Raw genomic sequence first — 22,290 nt, 5'->3', positions numbered from 1 at the left:
TCTTGGCTCCATGTAGATTGTGGGGCCTTCCCCAGATGAAAGTTAGCCTCCACCCAGGGCCGCCTCTGGGGGCGGGGGCCCGAGGAGCCTCTCCCAGGAGGTGGACCCAGGCTGCCTGCGGCCACCTGGCGCCCCACAGGGCCAAGTCGTGATTCAGAAATATGGACGTGCACTTGCTTCAGCCAAGATGCAGGACAGTGCTGGGGGGCTCAGCTGGGCAGCGAGTGCAGACTGCTGCCCGGCCCCCCAGCCGTGCTCATGCTCGGGGCATGTGGGTGTCTGGGTGGTGGTTTTGGCATCAGGTGTGCGCAGGCCTCTTTCTCACCAAATCTTCGCCATTGCGTCGCAGCTTCTCAGATCACGTGGCCATGCCGCCGTCTCTGTGTTTGGTGGGGCCCCGTTTTGGGTGTTTCCGTCCCTGGGGCTTTCCCTTTGCTTTGGGGAAGAGACTAGCGGGGGTCTGCCTCCAGCAGCGGTGGGCAGGCCATTCTTAGCCCTGACCGTGGCCGTCATGTTCCTGCAGCTCCTGTATTCTGTCCAGACCCCGCTTCACGAGTTCATCACCACCGTCCAGTCGTGGCACGTGGACACGCCGGTCCACAGGGGCGTGCTCTCCACACTGATCGCGGCGTCCGTGGTGGAGATCAGCCACCGACTGCGCAAGGTGAGTTGGGACGCCGCCACTGGGGGCTCCCACCCCAGGGGCACCAGTTCAGCAGCACAGAGTCCTGCTGTGCGGCCCCGTGAGCCTCCAACACAAGCGCCTGATCCACCAAAGAACGAGAAACAGCAGGCGGTGAACCAGGACACACACACCGGAGGGTCGCGCTTTGGCCACGTGTGCCAAGGCTGCAGTAAAATCACATAGACGAAAATGTCAAACGGATTAGCGGCCTGAGTCGGGGGTGACAGTCCCAGGCAGAGCACGGGGAGGCTGTTGGGTTTCTGTCTGGGTGTGTCTCCACGAAGTGCCCATGGTTGGCAAGCTTGGGGCAGGTGCTGGTGCTGGGCTGTGGCCTGCGGGCCGGCAGCTCCCTGCTGTAGCTGCCATGGGTAGAAGACGAAAGCTTGTCCCAGAGCAGGGTTCTGGCAAGGCCCCCCAAGACCTGCCTGAGCAGGCAGGGCCCCCACACCCTGGGATTCAACCTGCCAGGCCAGGTGCAACCGTGGGCGGAGTGGCACGCACTGGGCAGCTGGGTCGTGGGTGGTGTTGGGAAGCTGCTTTTGTTGTCCCATCTGGCAGTGCCCAGGGTGCCCCTACAAGGCACTGTCCCATGTGCAGTGTCAGTGGTGCCAGTGGGGAGGAGGCCTGGCTGGGCACACGAGCAGCGGGCGGGGCTCTGATGAGCACTCGTCTGTCACCACGATGCCAGAGCCCTGACTGTGGCAGCAGATCCTTCACAGCAGCTCATGGGAGTTGCTTCCACGTTTCCAGAAGGCCTTTCTCGAGGGTCGAGGAGGCGCCGGGGCATTGGCCTCTCAGTGACGGCTGACCTGAGCCCTCGTTGCAGGTTTCTGATGTCGACGAGCTGTCTCCCCCGGACGCCCTGGCGGGGCTGCCGCCGTTCTCCAGGTGCCTGGTGGGCATCGTCATCAAGTCCCCGAGTGTGGTCAGGTGAGCGCTTCTCCCGCCGCCGCCGCCAGCCCCTTGCCTGCGGGCGCTCAGCCGCCTCGGCCGTGCCCTTTCGCTCAAAGTTGGTCCAGAGTGTTTTTTTTTCCTGAGAAAAGCATTTTGCAGACTTTGCCCATTTTATCAGCTGTTACAAGTGTTTACCTTAAACATTCACAAAGGTAAACTCTACCTTGTGTCAGAGTCATCCCGTGGCTGACGGTGAGGCTTCCGTGTGGGGCTTCGGCTGGAGACCGGCAGGGGCGCCTGGAGCACGCGTGTCCCTGTGTGGTGGGCGCCCAGCAGCCGCTGCCCTGGGGGCCTGGTCCGCGGAGGCTGGTTTGCTGATTTCCAGACCCCGGGAACTTACCGGCAGATAAATTCAGTGACTGTGAAAAATCACCATCTGTAGTGGCCGCGGGTTTAGTCGCGTGAAGTCCTCTGGCGTCTGCTGGGCGCAGAGCTCCCGACTGGGCGCCCTGCCTCCTGGCAGCGTCGGGACTGACGTCCCACTTCGCGTGGAGCGTGCATTTCCTGGAAACCAGGCTCCGTGGTGCTTGATGAATTTTCTGGTTGTCTTTCTAGAAAACAGGAGGAGATCTACTACGGGGTAATCCAAGACCTTGGTTGATTTTTTGCAGGTCATTTCTGGATGAGTTGAAGGCGTGTGTGACTTCGGACGACATTGAAGGCATTGTGTGTCTGACGGCTGTTGTGCATATTATTTTGGTTGTCAATAAAGGTGGGTTGAATTTTCCCTCCCGCCATCTAGGTGTCACCCCTGGAGCTGGGTTGGGGTGGGGGACTCAGCCCCCGCTCGAAAGGCTCTCAGCTCCTCCGCCGGCTGCCTCGTGTGTCTTCCCGCCACGCCCTGCGTCCCCCCCTCCCCCGCGGGGCCGCCGGCTGCCCCCTCTGTGCCTGGGAATGGAATTCCTGCCGCTTTGTGACTGTTACCTGACTTTACAACCTGCTTTTGCTTTTGCCAATGATGGTGCTGTGCTTTGGCGCTGACAGTGACAGTGTCTACAGCTCCCTTAACCCTCAGCCTTGCCTGTTCTGAGCACCCAGTTGTGAACCACCCCAGTTGAAATAGTGCTGGAAAACCCATTGGGAGCCACTTCGGCGTATTGGGACAGCGTGCAGGGCCCCTGCTGTCAAGTTTGTGTCTGTCTTGCTTGTGTTAGCCGATGTTAGCAGCGCTTTCTAAGGTGGGACACTCAGAACACGCCTCACCGACACGCTTCCCCGGCTTGGGTGCTGGTGTTCGTCATGGTGCTCCGGGATGCCTCTGACTCAGGCTGGGGTCACGAGGCCCCTCCCCCAGACTGCCCCCCACAGTGAAATCAGTCCACAAAGGCCTCCCGGGGGCACCCACGCCAGGGTGTGAGGGCGAGGGTGGGCACCTAGCACTGGGCAGGTGGAAGTTGTTGTTTCTCACGGTGATGTGAACACCCTGGGCTCCTGCCCCTGGGCTGCCTCAGGGCCTTCCCGGACCCGCTTGGACCTGGCCAGTCTGTGCGGCTGCCGCAGGCCACCGGGCAGCCCGGGGGTGGAGCTGGGTCTGACTGAAGCGCCACAGGCGCGCAGGTCGCTGCTGTGTGGGGTGTGAACATGCTGTCGGGACGCCCCACAGGTAAACATCGGAGCTCGAAAGTGAAGGACGTGGCAGCCGCTGTTCACAGGAAGCTGAAGACATTCATGGAAATCACGTTGGAAGAAGACAGCGTGGAGAGGTAAAGCTGCCCTGGTACAGCCAGTGGGAAGCCCCAGCTGCTCCCGGGCGTGGTCGGTCCACCCTCGTCTGTGGGGACAGGACTGCGTCTGCAGGCAGAGCCCCTCGCGCAGACGTCTCACTTCCTGCCTCTGTCCCCAGCAGCAAGACGGTCATTTACAAAGCTGCTGGGGAGTCCGGGCAGACGACACACGTCTTCCGTAGCGCACACGTTTCTGGGCGTTCCTGAAATACAAGTGCCCTGTCCTGGGCCGCCCCACTGGGGTGAGAGCCCCGAGCCCAAGGTAGTGGGTATCCTGCCGGCCTTCCTGGCGGCACGGCTATGGGTGCTGCTCGGTGGACCTCCACGGCAGGCGAGCCGCTCGTTCTGCAGAGTCTGTGGAAGGTGGCTTTGGACGCAGACCCGCCGTGCAGCAGCGTCTCCTGCTGTTCTAGAACTTCGGGAGCCGTTGCGGGGCTCTGGGGCTCGTGCGAGGTGTGCCTGGGGCACTGGCCGCTGCCCACAGCCCCTGCTCCTTGGAGGAGTTTCTCGGAACCGTGTCGGCTTCTTCCCGCCTCCCCGGGCCGTGTCCCTCTCGTCTGCTCTGACCGCGCTGGCCGGCGCCCAGGTCGTCAGGAGGCCTGCGGCGACCCCACCCCATCTGGGCCCCACGAGAGACCTTCCTGTCTTGCGTCCTGCATGGCGCTAGCTGTGGGGCATCAGGTCACGAGCTCCCCTCTGCTCAGCGTGCTGGGCTCTGTCACCACCAGTGGATGCTGGATTTTGGTAAAAAACGGCTTCTCCGCGTGCAGGTGGCTGTCGGCTGACTCATGTTGAGTGTTGACCCACCCTCCGTGCCCGGGGAGTTCCACGTGGTGGCGTGTGATGCTTTTCACTCCTCGCGGGGCTGAATCTGCTGACACTTGGTTGAGAAGGTCCGCCCGGGCTGGGGGAGCGGACAGCGTCTGGAGCTTTCTTTTCTGTCTGTCCACGTGGGTGTGGCAGAGTCCCTCCGCCTCCGGCCTCTGAGGGGGAGTATGGGGGTTGGCTTCCCTTTTCCCTAAAATCTCAGTCCAGCAAGCGGTGATGCCTCCGCTCAGTGTGATCCGTGCTGTGGACGCGGCTGCCCGCCCCGCCGTCTCTGCTGCGGGGGCCTCCAGGGGTCCGTTTTCCCCCAGGAGGTCAGAGCCATGGCCGGCGTGTTCGGAGCCCCTTCACTGCCCTGTGAGGGGCCCGGTCTGCGGGATGCCCCTCGTCCGCTGCGGGACCCAGGGTGTGTCCCCGCCCCCCTCCCCGCTCCCCACGCCTGACTAGAGACAGATTTTATTGATCTTTTCAATTTTCGGTTTCACTGATTTTTTCTTTATTGATTTCCCATTTTCAGTTTTTAAAAAGTTTCTGCTCTAATTTTTAAAACTCTTTTTATCTGCTTTGGATTTACTTTGTTCTCTTCTGTTTTCCTAAGCTGGAAGTTTAGTGACTTTGGGGCTTTCTTCTTGCCGATGTATAGTCAGTGCTGCGAGTTACCCCCACGCTCTGCTCCTGCTGCATCCCAAGAATTTTGATAATGTGTTTTCATTTTCATTTAGCACAAAATATTTTAAAATTTCTCCACACACAGTCGCTTAAATGTCTCTTTGACTGCGAGTTATTTAAGCGACTGTGTGTTGTTTAATGTCCACACACTTTGGAATGTTCTGGCTCTCTCTGTTACTGGTTCTGGTTTTCACTGCCCTGGGGTCTGAGGGCAGGCACTACGATTTCAGTCCTTTACGTCTGTTGAAGCCCCGGCGAGGCCTTCTTGGTCAGTGCTGTGCGTGAGCTGGAGGGAACGGGACTCTGCCCTGGGTCAAGCAGGCGTCGCGAGTCCCACTGGCGTGTGCTGTGCTTTCTCTCTGCGACCACCTCCCCGTCGAGCCAGAGGCCTTGCTCCTTGTGTGTCTGCGCTGCTGACGTTAGGGGCTGGTGGCTGAGACCGGCTGTCACTGGAGAAGAGGCCCTTCTCCCTCTAGGGGTGTGCTTCCCCCTTCATACCCAGGCCCCTCCGGGACGCTGGCTTCCAGGCAGGAGGCTGCAGCGGCCAGGGCAAGCTCCTGCGGGGCCACTGGCGTAAGGGCTGCTGTCCATGAGGGTTCAAGCCACTTCTGAGTGACCAGAGGGCACTCCAGGCCTGAGGCCTGTCCCTGCTGGGCCTCCAGTCTTGGGGTGATTGGGCCCAACCACAGGGAAGTGGGGGGACTGCTGGAACTTCCGTGCACACAAGGGTCAGGAGCTGCTGACTAGAGGGATCCTGTGGGGTCTGGTGGGGACAGTGGCCTGGGGTGCCTCTGTCTGGTGTCCTGGGGGAGCTGGCCCTACAGGAACTCTGCGTGACAACACTCCTTCCATGTGTCACATGTGGGCTAGGATCACCGCCCTGGGGTTTTTACTCTGTCCCACGTGTAAGAAATGACCGGGGCAGGTACTGATCCTCCAGTTTGGCTTGAGGCGTGTCTGGCTGCAAGCGCTTCAGACTCTTTTATGAAAACACACTCTCGGGGGCCTCCCCTGGTGGCGCAGCGGTTGAGCGCTGGGTTGCGAAGCTGCCTGCAGCCTCTGTGGAGCCGGTTCGATCCCCGGCTGCTCCCCGGCCACCGGAGGAGGGTCCCCAGTGGCGCGCAGACCTCTCCTGCCTCCCGCTGCTCCCCTCAGCAGGGTCCTTCGGTCCTTCTGCCTGCTCTGCTCCCCGCTCTGGCTCTGGTGAATTCTCTCACCCTCCCGCGCTTTTGTCTGTACCCAGTGCTTGTATAAATAAATCAATTTAAAAAAAAAAAAAAAAGAAAAGAAAACACACTCTCAGGTAATTTGGGCAGCTAATTGTTTCTTTCATCGCGTTTCAGGTTTCTCTATGAGTCATCGTCAAGGACCCTGGGAGAGTTCCTGAGCTCATAGCCAAGCCGCAGCCCTGGCCACGTGGGAGAGAACAAGGACGCACAGAGGCCACGTAGAGTCGCTCGCTGTTGACGTGAGCGGCAACAGCCACATAATGGGGTGTGCAGGTGGGAGGGTCTTTTGGGGGTGTGAGCGGGCAGCTCTGAGGTTCTACACTTTGGCCCGGTGGTCACGTCCTTGACACAAAGGGCTCCAGGTCAGCGGCACAGAAGCCACGGGGCAAAGCCTTTTGCAAGACACCAGGTTGTTTCGGAGACTCCTGTTTGTGCACAGTGTTGCCTGCCTGTCTGACGCTCGCAGGCATGCTCTGCATAAAGACAGGGTGAGCTCCCTCTTCGTCCTTTCACCACGCGGGGGTTCCGAGGCAGTGCAGGCACAGAGCCCGCTCACCTGTGTCCTTGCGCTCAAGCTGTCGCTGGGCTGTGGCCCACCCCCCGCAGGCTACCAGCAGCCTGTCAGCTCGGCCCTGAGGGGCGGTGGGCACAGAGGCCTGTGTCCTGGGCACCCACTGCAAGGGCAGGCATCAGCCCACATGCATTCTGTCTTCTACCCCAAGCAAAAAAGTATAGAAACCCCAATTTTCCGATGCTTCTGTCACTACGAAGGCACAGAAAAGGACCAAACACTTACTGGAGCTTTGAGCACTAGGGTGGGTTTGCTGAGGGCTGGGGCGGGGGTGTGAGCATGCAGCTTTGTGGGCATCGTCTCTGTCTAAGCCAGGTTCTGTGTTTGTGGACGAGGCTGGCACAGGCGATAGCTCTGCCGTCGTTAGCGCAGCCACTGGGAAGCACCTAGGCCAGTATAGTAAGACTGAAGATGAGCTGGTTCCGTGATGGGAGCCACTCCTCTCCCTCTGCGACTCCTTCTCTCTGACCCGGGAATACAATCCGACGTGTCAGTGGGTGCCTTCTCGCCTGCACAGACGCACTTGCACCTGGGTGTGACCACGCACCTAAGTGCCTGGCCTGCAGCGGTCGTGAACGTGCCCAGCACTTCCCGGACGTGCTGTGTCTGCACTGATGTTCTGCCTGGACGCGGCTGTGCCGACTGGCTGCCACTTGGGATTGTGGAGTAGGGCCGTGCCCTCAGGGGGCGCAGCTTTGAGCCCGTCCACACACTGTTGTTCAAGCCCCGGCGCCTCTGAGGCACGCGGACAACCAGGCTTAGCCCTCGGTCGAGAGCCACACTTCGCAGCGGTCTGAGGGCTGAGGCCCTGCAGCCTGGTCCTGACGTTCCACTTAGCACTTCCACTCACCCTGCTGCTCCCGCTTCCACACCAGCGTCCCTTGCACCAGGCTAGGGAGGGCCCAGGCGCTGCCCATCTCCCGCGTGAGCCTCTGTCACGGAGACAGTCTTCCCGCCCTTGAGACTCGGTGGAGAGATCCGAGGAAAAGCGGGGTCAGATGCACTGGTGGCCAGAGGCACTGCCAGCGCCGGGGTTCCCCTGGTCTGCTGACGCGAAGTGGGGCTGAATTGCGCCTCTGAGTACAGGCGGCTGATAGGTGACCATGGCCCTCGCGGGGGCACGTCAGCCCTCCATCCGTGGGGCGTTACGATGCTTGAACCAAGTTGCTATGAGCATCAGGGGTACAGGCCTTTGGGGGGTGTTTTGGGGGGGTGGTTTTCTTGAAGTGGAGTTGATGTGCGGTACGTTTCACTTCTTCACGAGCTCCCGGCCCTTCCAGAGGAGTCACAGCAGAATGTGCTTCCCGAGCCCGCTGCGTCCTCCCCGGGCGCGCACTGCAGTGTCTGACTGCGCTCCTTGGGCGCGCGCGGTAGCTGGTGCCACGGGACGTGCGTGTGGGTGAAACGCCGAATCAGCTCTGGTGTGACGGTGGATGGATCTTGCGCTTGAGCGGGCGGATCCTTGTGCTGCAAACACAGCCTCTGCTCGGCCACAGCACGTGGCCTGGTTGCCTTTGAAAGAGCAGGAGTTTGAAATTTTAATGAACTGTAGTTTATACCTTTATAGTTTGTGCTTTCTGTGTCCTGTTTCAGTGTGTGTGAGAGTGAGTGTGTGTGACGCACGCTTTATCTTGGCTTGCTCAGTTACCAGTGGAGCTTGCTGCCGGCCAGTGAGAATCCTGCTCCCTTCCTCCCTGCGTCTCTTGCTCTTGGTGTTCGTCTTCCCTTTTTCTCTGCGCCTGGAAGGTCAGCTCTCCTGTTTATCTTGAGGTAATTTTTGTGTGTGGCATTTGGTAATGGTTGATTTTTGTTTTTACCATATGGATACCTAGTGGCCTCAGCACCGTTAGAATATAATTTTTTTTTTAATTGCTGGCTGGGCTCAGAACCTTATCATCCCCTTGGCTGACGGAGGCACTCTCGCCTCAGGATGCTGCTGCCCCGGCCTTCCTGCAGCTCCCTCCCCATCCGTTTCAGCTCATCCTGCCCTGTTGCTCCTCAGCTGCCACTTTCCTCCCCTCCTGCACCCAGGGCCCCGGGTCATTGTGGGGCTTGGCTCCGCAGACCGCGAGGAGCAGGGCAGAGCAGTGACCGCGCTCGGTGAGTGGAGAGACCCGCACAGGTGGCACCACCTTGTCCCTGCGGCTCACACCAGAAGCAACAGAAGATAGTGTTTTCATTAACTGTTCGACGTATCTCACCCTTACTTCCGTCTAGATCAGCAGTTTTGCCCCATTTGGGCAAGGGGGGGCGGGGGGTTGTTGCCATCCCCCGAGTGAGGGGATGACTCTGCACTCGGACTGCACCCCAGGTGCAGGCATCGTCATGGGGAGACCCCGTTCTGGCATCTTACTCAGCCTGTAATCTGTTTTACTTCACCTTTGCATGTGGCGTGAAGTCTCGGTACCCTTTTATTCCGCCCCCTGCATGATTCCCTGACTGTTCCCGCACCCTTTGCTGACGTTTCCCTTTCCCCACGAGAGGACCGTGCGCGCCGTCATCAGCTGTCCGCACGCGTGGGCGTGTTTCTCACCACTGACCAGTCTCCTGTGTATTTCAGAGCATAGGACACGTCCTCCCTCTGCTCCTCCCGCAATGCCTTTGTCTCCTGTGCGTGTTTAGAGTGACTCGATTTCTGCAGGAGAGAATGGAGGAGGTTTTGCTTGGGATTGCCTTGACTCGATAGATGAGTTTGTGGGGAATCTGAACTTCAACAATATTGATGATGATTCTGATCCATGACCATAGTCTATATTGTAAGGAATTCTTTTTCTCTCATTGAGTATTTAAATTTTATTTTGATTTAAATTAAACATTTTTAGGAATTTCTTTAACTTCAGTAATATATTGTTATTTTCATAGCACAGGTTTTCCATATATTTTACCAAATGTATCCAAATATTTTTTATGTATTTTGAAGCTATTGTAAATAGTATTTTAAATAGTAGCTATTGTAAATAGTAGTATTTTTACATTTTAAATCTCTAGTTCATACTGGTATTTCGGCAGCATTGTCCTTGTTGGTTTTTACCTACTTTAAAAAACTCACTGGTGAGTTGTGGGGACCTATTGCTAGATCCTCAGGACTCTGCGACTTCCATCTTCCTCGGGACGCGCTGTCCTGCCCTCACTCCCCACCTGCGGGTGTCTCAGATTACTGGCCTCTCTGCACAGTGGAACTGGGTGGAGGGAGCGTTTCCTGTTCCCAGGGACTCCTGAGCAGGAGCATTTTGGTCCTCACTGTTGGTGCAAACTTCGGGTTGTATGCATATGCTTCTTATCAGCACAAAGTTTCTGTTCTTAGTTTTCTGAGAGCTTTTGTCAGGAATTGGTATAGAATTGTATCGGATTCTCTTGATGCCTCTATTAAATATATCTGCCTCAAAAATATTGTTTCCTCATGAACAGTGTAATTGTCCTTTATTGCTCCTCTCCGGTGTGCTGTCATCATCATCATGCACTTTACTTCTACGTATGGTATTCATCCCAAGTAATCTTCATTAATTTTGCTTTAAACTGTTAACCTTTTTTTTTAAAGATTTATTTATTTATACAAGAACTGGGGTACAGGCCAGAGCCAGAGCGGGGAACAGAACAGGCAGACTGATGAAACACACTGCCGAGGGGAGCAACGGGGAGACAGGAGAGGTCTGCTGCACCATGTGGGCATCTCTCTGGCCGGCCGGGATTCGAACCCATGCTACAGAGGCTACGGACAGCTTCACAGCGCTGCGCTCAACTGCCTGCGCCACCAGGGAGGCCCTGTTAACCCTTTTTTGAAGAATTTCAAAATACAGAAAAGTTGTCCTTCCCTTTCTTGAACTTTAGCAGCCTCTGCTTTGTATCTCTGGCTCCTGCCTATAGGATTGGGATTGAGTTCTGAACTAAAAAATACAAGAGAATAATCCAAATCGGGAAAGACATGCAACTATCACTATTCACAGATTATACGATAGTATATATAGAAAACACTAAAGACTCCACCGAAAAGCTATTAGAAACAATAGATGTGTATATAGCAAAGTGGAAGGTTATAAAATCAACATACATAAATCTCTAGCATTTTGGTAAACAAATAATGAGAAGGAAAAAGATCAAGAAGATAATACTATTTATAGTTGCTTCGAATAGAATTTGATACCTTGGGAGTTGACCTAAGGAGGTGAAGGACCTGTACAAAGAGCTGCAAAATGTTATTAAAGGACTTAGTGACGGACGAAAGTGGGAGGCCATCCCATGCTCGCGGATAGGGAGAATCAATATAATCAAGATGACCATGCTGTCTAAACTGATAGATCTTTAACACACTCCCTGTTAAAATACCAACGATATATTTCAAAGAAATTGAACAAAAATGTTGAAGTGTGTATGAGGCCATAAAACCCCTTAGCAAAAATTATCCTGAGGTAAAAGTAGAGAAAAGGAGGTATCATGTTACCTAACTTCAAACTTTGCTATAAGCAACAGTACCGAAAGCAATATAGGAGCGGCGCAAAAGTGGGTCCGTAGATCAGTGGAACAGAATCGGAAGTTCACAGATGACTCCACTCACACGTCAGTACCTAACTGTACATGCATACGATGGTACAAGGAGAGTAAGCAAATGGTGCTGGGAAGCTTGGAAAGCCATACGTAAAAGCATGAAGTTGGATCACTTTCTAACACCACACACAAAAGCAAATTCCAACTGGATTAAAGATTTAGCTAGGGAGGCCCACGACAATAAAATACATGCCCATGACAACATTGGTGGTATGTTCCACGCCATCAACAGTGAGGACGTGTGTGGAGACAACCCCTGTGGCAAGGGAGATTAAGCAGTTGGGATTATCTCAAGTTAAACAACTTTTCACAGGGAAAGAAAGGTTAAAGACACCCTACTGAATGGAAGAAACTTGTCGCACGATACGTAACAGGCAAGGGGTTAATAGCCCAAGATTTGTGGAAAACTCAAGTGGTAAATGGTCAGCAAATATGAACGAACAGTTCACCAAAGAGACTATGCAGAAGACCAGTAGACGTGAAAAAAAAAAAGTGCAGTATCATTCCCGATAGTAGACAGTGACTACAAAAACTAGTGGACATTAATAAACAGAACTCGGGTTCAGAGGGAGGGGGGAGAAAGGGACGTGGGAACAGAAGGGATGGTGAGGCAGATAAAAATTTCTAAATGGAAGAACAATGCAATAGAAGGGGTCATCCACAGAGAGACTATCAGGTAGAATCACTAGACAGAATCCAAACAGAAAAATGAATCAGAAAACTTTCTAAGATGATTCGTGGATTTCTCAGTAGAAGTCTTACAGGCAAGAAGGGAATGACATATTTGAAATGCTGAAAGAAAAAAAAATTTCAACCAAGAAATTCTGTCCTGCTAGACTATCACTGAGAAAGGAGGGATAAAAATTTTTACAGCCAAAGATTGATGTATCACCACTAAATTGGCCTTGCCTCCCCGGTGGCGCAGCGGTGGAGCGCTGGGTTGCGAAGCTGCCCGCGGCCTCTGCAGCGCCGGTTCAATCCCCGGACGCCAGTGAGGGTCCCGCATGGCGCGCAGACCTCTCCTGCCGCCCGCTGCTCCCCCCAGCAGTGTGCTTCGGTCCTTCTGCCTGCTCTGCTCCCCGCTCTGGCTCTGGTGACTCCTCCCACCCTCCCGCGCTTCTGTCTGTACCCCGTGCTTGTATAAACAAATAAATCTTTAAAAAAAAAAAAAAGGAAATAATAATGGGACTCGATCAGAAGGTATTCCACCTAGAAGATACAAGAAACCAAAAACACACAATGGGCGGGTCAGGGGTGAGGGAGAGAATAAAAATACCAGTTGAATGAGCTCAAGAATAATCTGCCTAATCGGTAAGACGCATAGAACCTTACACATAAGCCTCATGGTAACCTCCAAACAAAAATCCATAGAAGTAACAAATTGAGATGAGGACTCAACAGAAAAGGAGGTTGTTGAAGTACAAAAGAAGAGTATAAGGAAGAATACACACTACAAACACACCCATAACAAATAGTACAATGGAAATACTTAATTTTCAATAATTAACAAAATGTTAATGGTCTGAACTCACCAGTCCAAAAAAGGTAGGGTGACAATTGGTCAAAAAACAAAAATCTATTATCTACAGGAAAATCATGTAACTATTAAAGATAATAGTCTCAGAATAAATAGTTGGAAGACAATCCCACAAGCAAATGGTAACCAAGGCAGGCACTTAGATAAAATAAGCTTCCAGCTAAAAAAAGTAATAGGAGACAGAGTCAAGTGTTATATGATTATGGGCTTAATACCCCCAAAAGATATAGCTTATTAATATATAATACCTGTGCACCAAATGGTGGAGCATCAAAATACATAAACAATTACTAATAAAACTTAATGACATTGACAGCACAAGAGTGGGAGATTTTTACGCCCCCCAAAAGAAACCATGTACAAACCAATAAAACATAATAAGGAAATAACCTCAAATGACGAGCTGGACCAGATGGGCATCATAGATATTTGCAGAACATTCCACCCCCAAACAGCAGAATTTACATTTTTCTCAAGTGCACATGGAATGTTCTCAACAAAACAATTGTCAACAATTTTATGAAGATTGAAAAGCCAAGTAGTTTGTCTGATCACAACTCTAAATGAATCACAAAATGAAAATTGGGGAGAAGTCTCCAAATATGTGGAGACTAATGTGCTTCTGAAAAATTATTGGGTCAGTAAGGAAATTGAAGCAAAAATAAAAATACTTGTAGATAAACGAAAACAAAGGTGAGTTATCAAAACCTATAGGACACAGCAAAAGTAGTACTAAGGGGGAAGTTAATGGCAATACAAATTTACATCAAGAAACAAGAAAGGGGGCCTCCCCTGTGGCGCAGCGGTTGAGCGCTGGGCTGCGAAGCTGCCCGCAGCCTCTGCAGCGCCGGTTCAATCCCCGGCCGCCGGGCGAGGGTCCCACATGGCGCGCAGACCTCTCCTGCCGCCCGCTGCTCCCCTCGGCAGTGTACTTCGTCGGTCTGCCTGCTCTGCTCCCCGCTCTGGCTCTGGTGAATCCTCTCGCCCTCCCGCGCTTCGGACTGTACCCAGTGCTTGGATAAATAAATAAATACATCTTAAAAAAAAAATAGCACTGGGATTTTGGATGTGTGTGTTGCCTTAACCACCCTTAAGACGGCCGCCTTAACCGCTCTCTGCCGCCCATCCACGACCAAGGAAAGCGTCCATCGCTGTTGCGCTGTCTCGGGGACGGAGCTGTCCTTGCGCGGGCCTTCCACTTCCTGGGTTAAATTTATTCCTAGGTGCTTACTCAGCTCTCGGTTCCTTGCTTTTGTATTCTGTTTGGTTTCTGTCCTTTATTTCAGCTCCGGTTTTTATTGTTTCCTTCCTTCTACTTTCTGGTGTCAGTTGCCTTTCAGCTTTGCAGAGGTATAATGCGAATTAGCACGTTTTTCTTCAAAGATTTACTCATTTTATTTGTGCATACAAGAACTGGGGTGCAGGCCAGAGGTGTTGGGGGGGGACAGGATTCACCAGAGAGAGTGGGGAACAGAACAGGCGGATCCACTGAAACACACTGCTGAGGGGAGCAGCGGGGAGACAACCCAGCGCTCAACCGCTGCGCCACCGGGGAGGCCCCACCCGTGCTATTTTTTTAATGAAAAAGAAAAGTGTCAAAAATTTATGGAGCCGCAAAGGACCTCAAAGAACTGAAGCAATCTTGAGGGAAAAAGCAACACGAAGGCGTAGTGTTAGACTTCAGGGTCTGCCGCGGAGTGGCCGTGGGTGGCAGCGCGGGCTGGGGTAGCCGCGCGCCGGCCGGTAAATGAAGTCGTGCCCAGGGCTCACGAGCCCACGCGGGCGGCACTTTTCAGTCTGAGGCAAAGGAGTCGGGACGTACCACGGAGGAAACCTTCTGAACCAATGGTGTTGGGAAACCTGGGCGGCCACTTGCGAAAGAATGAAATTGGCCCATTCTTTGCTCCACACACGAAAATAAAAACGGATTAAAGAGAATGTAAGATCTGAAAATAAAATACATAAAAGAAAACAGGCGGCGTGTTGGGCGCCCCCCCCCCCCCCCCCCGCACCGGAGCCCCCGGGGGTCCGCCTGCCCTGCAAGGGAAACAAAAGCAAACTCGGCAGCTGCGGACCTCGAGGTCGGTTGCTTTTTAAAGATTTGTTTGTTTGTACCAGAGCCGGGGCCGCCAGAGGCGCGGGAGGGTGAGGGGATCCCCAGAGCCAGAGCGGGGAGCAGAGCAGGCAGACACGAGATACACTGCTGAGGGGAGCGGCGGGCGCCAGGACAGGAGGGGTCCCCCGCGCCATGTGGGGAGCTCCCGGCCGCCGGGACGCGAACCCGCGCCGCAGAGGCCGCGGCCGGCTCCACGGCCCCGCTCAGCCCGCCGCGCCGCGGGGGCGCCAGGCGAGCGGGTTTCGAAGCCGCCAGAGGACGAAAGGCGGCGGCCGAGGGGCCGGCGGCGAGGGGGCGAGCGATGCCCGGGCACGTGGGGGTCGAGGTGGCGAGGCCCGGCGGGGAGCAGGACAGGCGCGGCGAGAGGCCCGGTCTGGGGGGACGCCCCGGGCAGAGGAGGAGCGGCCGAGGTGGCCCTGCGGGGGACAGGCCAGGCCCGCGGCCTGAGGCCGAGGTGGAGCTGCCCTCGGGCTCCGGGCGGGGGGGGGGGGGGGGGGCGCCCGTCAGGCCGGGACCGCAGGGCTGGCGCGACATGGAAGCCCAGCGCGTTGGGGGGCGCGCGGGCCGGGGCGCCGCGGCAAGTGGGGCGCGCGGGCCTGACAGCGGCCGGGGGGCGCAGGGGCAGGGGCCAGGCGCGGAGCTCGTAAAGGGGCGCAGGACCCCGCCGGCTGGGGTCCAGGAAGCGGGGGTCACCCGCCCTGGCCGCTCGCGGCGGGGGGCAGCAGGAGGCAGGCCCTGGCGGGGACCCCGGCCGTGCCCACGGGGGGCTGCTGCCCTTCCGGCCCCCCAGCCCCGCCCGGCCTCGGCCCCCACCCCAGGCCTCCAGTCGCGCCTTGGGGGCCGCAGCGGGCGCACCACCGGCCTCAGGCCAGGCAGGAGCGGCGGGCGGAGCGGGGTTCAGGGGGCGCCTGGGGTGGGCGGGGGGAGGTGGCAGACCCCTGGGCGGGGGGAGGGGGCTGGGAGGGGGTGCGGGGAGGGCCCCCTCAGGTGGGAGGGGGGCGGGGAGGGCCCCCTCAGGTGGGAGGGGGGCGGGGAGGGCCCCCTCAGGCGGCACGCTGGCCTTGGGGTGAGGGAGGGTGGGGAGCGGGGGCTGGCCCCGAGGCGGAGGGGCGGCACGGGTTTTGGGGTGAGGGTGAGGAGCCCTGAGGCGGAGGGGAGGCGTGGGCTGGGGGGCGAGGGTGGGGAGCGGGGGGCCGGCCCTGAGGCGAGGGGCGGCGGGGCTGGGGGGCGAGCGTGGGGGGCGGGGGGCCGGCCCTGAGGCGAGGGGCGGCGGGGCTGGGGGGCGAGGGTGGGGGGCGGGGGGCCGGCCCTGAGGCGAGGGGCGGCGGGGCTGGGGGGTGAGCGTGGGGGGCGGGGGGCCGGCCCTGAGGCGAGGGGCGGCGGGGCTGAGGGGCGGCGGGGCTGGGGGGCGAGCTTGGGGAGCGGGGGGGGCCGGCCCTGAGGCGAGGGGCGGCGGGGCTGGGGGGCGAGGGTGGGGGGCGGGGGCCCCGAGCGCGGGCGGCGCGAGGTGCGCGCCGCGGTCTGTCAGGCGGCGCTGAGGGCCGCGCCGGGCCGCGCGGGCGTGGAGGCCGCGCTCGGGGTGGGCGTGGCCGGGGAGCCGGGGCCGGCGGGCCCGGCGGGGGCGGGGCCGGGGCGGGGCCGGGGCGGGGCCGGCGCGCCGTCCCGCGTCCGGGGGCCGGGCCTGCCCGGCGGGGGCGGGGCCGGGGCGGGGCCGGGGCGGGCCGGCGGCGCTGTCCGGTGCTGAAGCCGCGGCGGCGCCGAGAGCGCGGGGAGGAGCCGGCGCGCCCGCTCGCGGGGCTGAGGCGCTCGGCCGCCGACATGGGGCCGCCGCTCGCGCCGCCGCCGCTGCTGCTGCTGCTGCTGCTGTGGCGCGGCCCGCCCGCCGCCCCCGCGCCCGCCGCCCGCGGCCCGCAGCTCCCGGGGCGCGTGGGTGAGTGGGGGGAGGGGCGCCGCGGTGGGGGAGGGGCGCGCGGGCGGGGGCGTCGGGGCGGGGGGTCCCGCGTTCTCGGCGCCGCGCCCGCCCCGCGCGCCGCCCCCGCCCCGCCGCGGCCCCTCGCGCGTGGACCGGCGCCCGCGGGCGCGTCGCGTCCTTCCTGCGCGGCGGCCTCCCCCGCGCGTCCGCCGCGGCCCCCCCGGAGCTCGCGGGCCGCCGGGGCGGGGGGCGCCGGGGCGGGGGGCACCGGGGCGGGGGGCAGCGGGGCGGGGGGCAGCGGGGCGGGGGGGGGGCGCCGGGGCGGGGGGGGGCGCTGGCGCGGGGGGGGGGCGCCGGGGCGGGGGGCGCTGGCGCGGGGGGGGGCGCCGGGGCGGGGGGGGGCGCCGGGGCGGGGGGCGCTGGCGCGGGAGGGGGGGCGCCGGGGCGGGGGGGGGGGGACGCAGGCGCGGGCTGGCGGGTTGCGGGGGCGTCGCCTGCTGGAGCAAGCGCAGGACCCGGCCGCGCCCCCACCTGCAGGAGCGGGGTGGGGGGAGGGGAGGGGGCGGGGCCTCCCCGGACGCCCCTAGAGCGGGGGCGCCCCCCTGGCGGGCGGGGCGCGGCCTGGGGCTCAGCGGGAGGTGGGGCCTCCGCCGAGGTCGCCCAGCCCGGCCTTTGTGACAGCGGCGCCTCCAGGGGCTCCCTGGACCCCAGGGAAGGGCGCAAGGGCCGGCCGGGGCCAGCTGCCCGCCGGGCGCGGGGCGCCTGTCCAGGGCGTGCCTGAAGGGGCCTCACCCTGCCGGCCGGCCCTGCGGGGCAGCTGCGGGCCCAGTGTCCACACGCCCCGGAGGCCTCACCCACCAGCTCCCCACACCCCAGCCCCCCCCCCACCCCGGCGCCTGCAGGGTGGTGCCGGGACCCTCCCCTTGGGGACCTCCTCCCGCCTCCGCCCTGTCCCCTGGCTCTGGGGCCTCCTTGGAGAATTCACGTTGGAACCTTCAGGAAGCGCCAAGGGCCACGCTGGCCTGCCCGTTTCCCTGGTTGGCTACAGGGCGCGCCCCGACGTTCCCAGTGTGGGCGCAGCAGCCACGGGCAGAGCTGGCCCCGCCACAGCGCCCAGACATGCTTATTTGTTTAGCTGCTCACGCTCAGGCGCAGAGCGAGGCCTGCGGACGCGGGGAGAGGCCAGGCATCGCTCCCGCCTTGCATCATGTTGCTGAGAGCGCGGCTGGTCCCATGCCGCCCAGACCCAGCCCTGGCCCGGACCGGCCGCGCGGAGCCCGCAGTCAGCACCTCTGCCGCGCCGCCTGGGTCTCGGGGCTCTGAGCCGCACCCTGAAGCTGGCAGCACCCCTGTGGCGGTGGCCGTCCCGTTCTCCTCAAGGGCACCTTTGCCCCTTCGTCCCGTTGGCTCCCTCCCCAGCACCACCCACTCTGCCCACGTCTCCCCGTGCAGAGGCCTCCCTCGTGCCCGAGGAGCCCCTTATCTGTGGTGCTTCGCCAGAGCCGGGCGGGTGGACACAGGCGCCCTTTCCAGCCGTGCGTGGACTTTGCTTGTTGCCAGAACACACCGCCCCGCGGGGCTGCCGGGCCTGTGCGCTCCCTCGTCCTCCCTCTGGCTCCCGGGGCTCCCTCCTTCCGCCTTGCTCTGCGTTTCCAAGACATCCTTTTGTTCAGGACGTTTTTCTGAGTCTGACTTGAAGGCAAGTCCTTTGTCCTTAAGCGATTCTTCAGGAACAATTTGTGAACCTGCCCAGGCAGCCAGCCCTGCTCGGAGGGCGGGCAGCCTCGTCAAACCCCCTCCCTTTGCTCAGGCGGCGAGTGTCATTAGCCCTCAGCCGGAGGCGGGAGTCAGCCTCGCCGGCAGATGCTGCTCCGAGGGCCCCGTTCAAAGCTGGCCGTCGCATCTGGTTTTGAAGACTGGCGAGTGTTTATTTTCCTCCTTTGTTTTTGCCTCACGACTTGCCCACACGCATTTTCATTCACGCGCAAGCCCACACGCTCGAGGCGGAGGAGCAGCCAGCAGCAGGCGTCCCCTGGCTTTGTGAACGGAATGGCGTGATGGCTTATTTTTAAATCAAAGGATCCTTCCTGCCACAAAGGCACAAACCCACTCGGCTTCTTGGGGCCCTGAGCCTGTGACTTTGTCTGTTGCCTGGCGTGACGGCCCCTCCCCCGGGGGCGGCTCCTCTGCCTTTCCTCTCCTGAGCCTCAGGTGCTCCCGGTCCGCAGGCAGAGGACTGGGGGTGCCAGACAATGGGCTCGCCCACAGAACCAGATGCGCCGGGTAGGACGGCGGTGCAGGCTCCTGTGTCCGCGAAGGCAGTCGAACAGGCCAGCTTGGGAGGACGGTGCCGGGAGTAGCAGGTTTTCGGCTGCTTTCTCTCCGTGCTGAGCCGAGCTGCAATCTCCGTGGCTTGGGCCCCCCGTTTTCCTGCCGATTACCGCCACGGCCACTCAGCGGTGCTCGGGGACGGGGCCGCGCCTGACTGCACGGCGCTGCTGGGCCCCACGTCCACAGGCGCGAAGCGTTTCCCTCTGTCAGAGAGAGCAGCCCTGTGGCCCGGCCTCCCTGGGGAAGGGACCCAGCCTGACAGCTGCGGACTCGGGATGGGGCAGCCCCTCGTGCCCAGAGCCTGCGTCCCTCAGCTCTGCAGCCACCGTGGGTTCTCTCACGTGCGATCGTGTGTGTCAGGCTTGTTCTGCGCCGCTTTCCGCGGGATTTCCTGATGTGTGGATAGCTGTTCACCTACTTTTCTTCGGAGTGTTGAAAGCTAGGAAGGGGGTGCAGGAGGGAGCGGGAAGGAGAGCAGTCCCTCCACCCGGCTCGTGGCACAGGGTTTCTGTTGCTGCCCTGGGCTGGCGCGTTCCCTGAGAATTTCGACATTCCTACATGACTGTGTGCAGGCTGAAAGGAGCCTCTGATTTTGAGTGGCAGGTGCTGGAGGAAAGCCGGCCTTGCGGACAGCGCTAGCCCCGGGGGCCTCTGCGCAGCGAGGTGAGGGAGCCTCGAGGGACGGGCCGCGGTTTCACGCAGCTGGGCCTGGCCACGCCGCTGCCGAGGCCCCCGGCTGGGCCCCATCTTATCTCTCCTGACAAGACGTCCGGTTTCCAGCCGGCAGGCAGCGGCCCCGAGACGGCCCCGCGAGCTCGTCTCCATGCGCCTCCCACAAACAGACCCGGCGGGGCTTATTTTTCAACCTTGCTTGATAGGAGGCCAGAAAACCCAGGAAACAGAAGTCAGTCCGCTGCTCTGCTGCCTGGAAACGGAGTGGAAACCGAGTTTGTTGAAGGAAGGAGGACATTTTTCTGTAGCTGCTGCGCGTGGCTGACAGCTCTGCTGCTGTTTGATTGCCTGGCCGGGAGAGCCTGGACCCATTCGGTGCCAGGTCACCTCCCCGTGGGTCACCTCCATGCTAGCAAGAGGGCGAGACCCACATTCGGCCGAGACCCTGAACTTTGGACAGAGGCGCCCGCGAGCTGGAGGCCCCACCTGTTGGGACCGGTGGGCAGGCGGCGCGGTGTGCCTGGCAGGAGGCCAGGCCACCTTAGCGCTGCTGTGGTGGTGGATTCGGGCCTCTGCTTGAGTTGTTTTTCTGTTCCCTCCAGCGGTCTTGACTGTGGTTGAGAAATGCAAGGACACCCCTTGGCAGCACACGACCGGCAGCGGTTCTGAGAGGGCAGGAGGGGTGAGCGCAGAGCCACAGAACAGACGGGCATGTTCTCTTTTTAATTTAATTAAAATTATCCTACAGTGAAATAGGCTTTCCTAGTATCCCGGTTGTGTCTGGGTTCCGGTGACAGGTGGTAGAAGAGCCCCGTCGCCCCAAAGCTGCCGTCTTCTCTCCGCAGCGGTGGCGGCTTCTCCCCCGACCCCAGCAGCCCCTGGTCTTGGTGCTCCCACGAGCGGGAGCCGGAGAACCTCAGCGGCGGGCGTCTCTGTGTGAAAGCTGGACCCGTGGAAGCAGCTGCCCTGTGCTGGGCTGGTCCTCAGTCTTGGGCCTGGGGCCTCCTGTCTTTCCAGCAGGTGATCCCAGAGTGGGACAGGGGAGCCCCGAGGATGAGCCCCCACGGGCCTGCTCGCGTGGTCGAAAGGCCCCTGCAGCGACGAGGCTCAGGGCTCTGTGCTCCTCTGCGGGGGGCAAGCTTCTCCGGGCTCAGGGCCTCCCTGGCCCTCGGGCCTGTTCCAAGGCAACTTGAAGACTCTGGTGTGCGGGGTTGGGGTGTCAGTTTTCCGAGTTGGGTTTTGTTCTGGGTGTCAGAGGCAATGATTTGGTTCTCCTGGGGAGGTTAGGGTCTGGAGATTAGTGAGTGTGGATGCCGTTGCCTTCCCACTGGGGCTGACTGTGGGGCCGCCGCTGTGGGAGTCGCGGCCTGGTGTGTCCACGGACACCCCTGCTCAGGGGCTTCCATCAGCTTTTACATGTGGCCACGCAAACGCCAAGGGAGCCTGCTCTCGCCATGACAGAAACGCTCTTCAGAGCGGAGAGCAAAGTTATGGTCACCCCTTTTCATAAGAAATGTTTTTTTTAAGACCCGTTTCAGAGTAGTTTCCATTAAAGCTTGACTCAGGGTAGCGAGCGGGCAAAGGGACGGCTCTTTCAGTGGCTCCTGTTGTCTGCTGAGGTGACAGGAAAAAAGAGGGGGACTTCTCAGGCTGTGGCGCGGGCGTCACTGTCACCACATGGCCCTCAGGCGCCCGTGTCAGCTTCTAATGCCACGTCCTGCCTTCGGTGCGGCGGACGCTGGGAAGTCGTTGGTTTGGCAGAAGGATTTTCAGAAGAAAGCTCACCTGGTTTCCAAAAAACTGTTCCTCGTGTGAAGGGTGCAGCCACTTCCGACCCTGACACTGAAACTAGTCACCGTGGAACGCCCGGAGCAGCCGGTACAGCTCGCGTGGGCTGCTAGGGACTGGCCACTGGGGTCTGTGGCTTCAGTCCAGCTCAGGGCAGCAACAAATGTTTGGAGCCAGGCCAGGGAGTGGCACGTTCTCTGCAGTGGCCACGCTGTCGTGAGCCAGGTGAGGCAGGCCTGCGAGGGCTCCTCTTGCCGGTGGCAGCCGGGAGTGGGGCTGGTCACCAGCCTCCCGCTCCGTCCAGGGCAGGCTTCTGCTTTGACCCGACACTTCAGGACCACTGAAAAGAGCTCTGGTATGTCTGAACATCTGCTTGGCGGGCAGACGCTGTGGCGCGTCCAGGTCTCTGCCCAGTCACTCCTGGGACGGCGAAGGCATCCCCGCTGCGTTTAAGTAGTGGTATCGTTTGTGGGTTTGTTTGTTTTTTAAGATTTATTTATTTATACATGCAAGAACCGGGATACACGTCAGACACGCGGGAGGGTGAGAGGACTCACCAGAGACAGAGCGGGGAGCAGAGCAGGCAGACTGACGAAGTACACTGCTGAGGGAGCAGCGGGAGACAAGAGAGGTCTGCGCGCCATGTGGGACCCTCGCTGGCCAACCGGGATCGAACCGGCGCTGCAGAGGCTGCCGACAGCTTCACCGCACTGCGGCTCAACCACCTGCGCCGCT

At 59.6% G+C, this 22,290-nt stretch overlaps 1 protein-coding gene and 1 long non-coding RNA gene across 3 annotated transcripts in view; both read left to right on the top strand.

Annotated features, from left to right (window-relative positions):
• NCAPG2 (non-SMC condensin II complex subunit G2) overlaps positions 1-6,252 on the top strand; it is a gene marked incomplete at both ends in the record, with an annotated part of 36,810 nt that extends 30,558 nt beyond the window's left edge. For both annotated transcript variants that reach the window (XM_084229994.1, XM_084229993.1), the window contains 5 exons: positions 524-664; positions 1,512-1,615; positions 2,251-2,351; positions 3,243-3,342; positions 6,201-6,252. In XM_084229994.1, coding sequence (XP_084086120.1) covers positions 524-664; positions 1,512-1,615; positions 2,251-2,351; positions 3,243-3,342; positions 6,201-6,252 — 498 coding nt within the window. The remainder of the gene's footprint in view (positions 1-523; positions 665-1,511; positions 1,616-2,250; positions 2,352-3,242; positions 3,343-6,200) is intronic.
• Positions 6,253-16,727: 10,475 nt separating this feature from the next.
• The window catches only part of LOC311168651, a 47,112-nt gene continuing 41,549 nt past the window's right edge, over positions 16,728-22,290 (top strand). The window contains exon 1 of the long non-coding RNA XR_014617062.1: positions 16,728-16,782. This is a non-coding gene — a long non-coding RNA (uncharacterized lncRNA). The remainder of the gene's footprint in view (positions 16,783-22,290) is intronic.

Source organism: Talpa europaea (genome assembly GCF_964194135.1).
Source record: "Talpa europaea genome assembly, chromosome: 3".
Lineage (NCBI taxonomy): Eukaryota > Metazoa > Chordata > Mammalia > Eulipotyphla > Talpidae > Talpa > Talpa europaea.
Note: the sequence above shows the minus strand (reverse complement) of the source record. Positions and strands in the feature narration are given on the sequence as shown.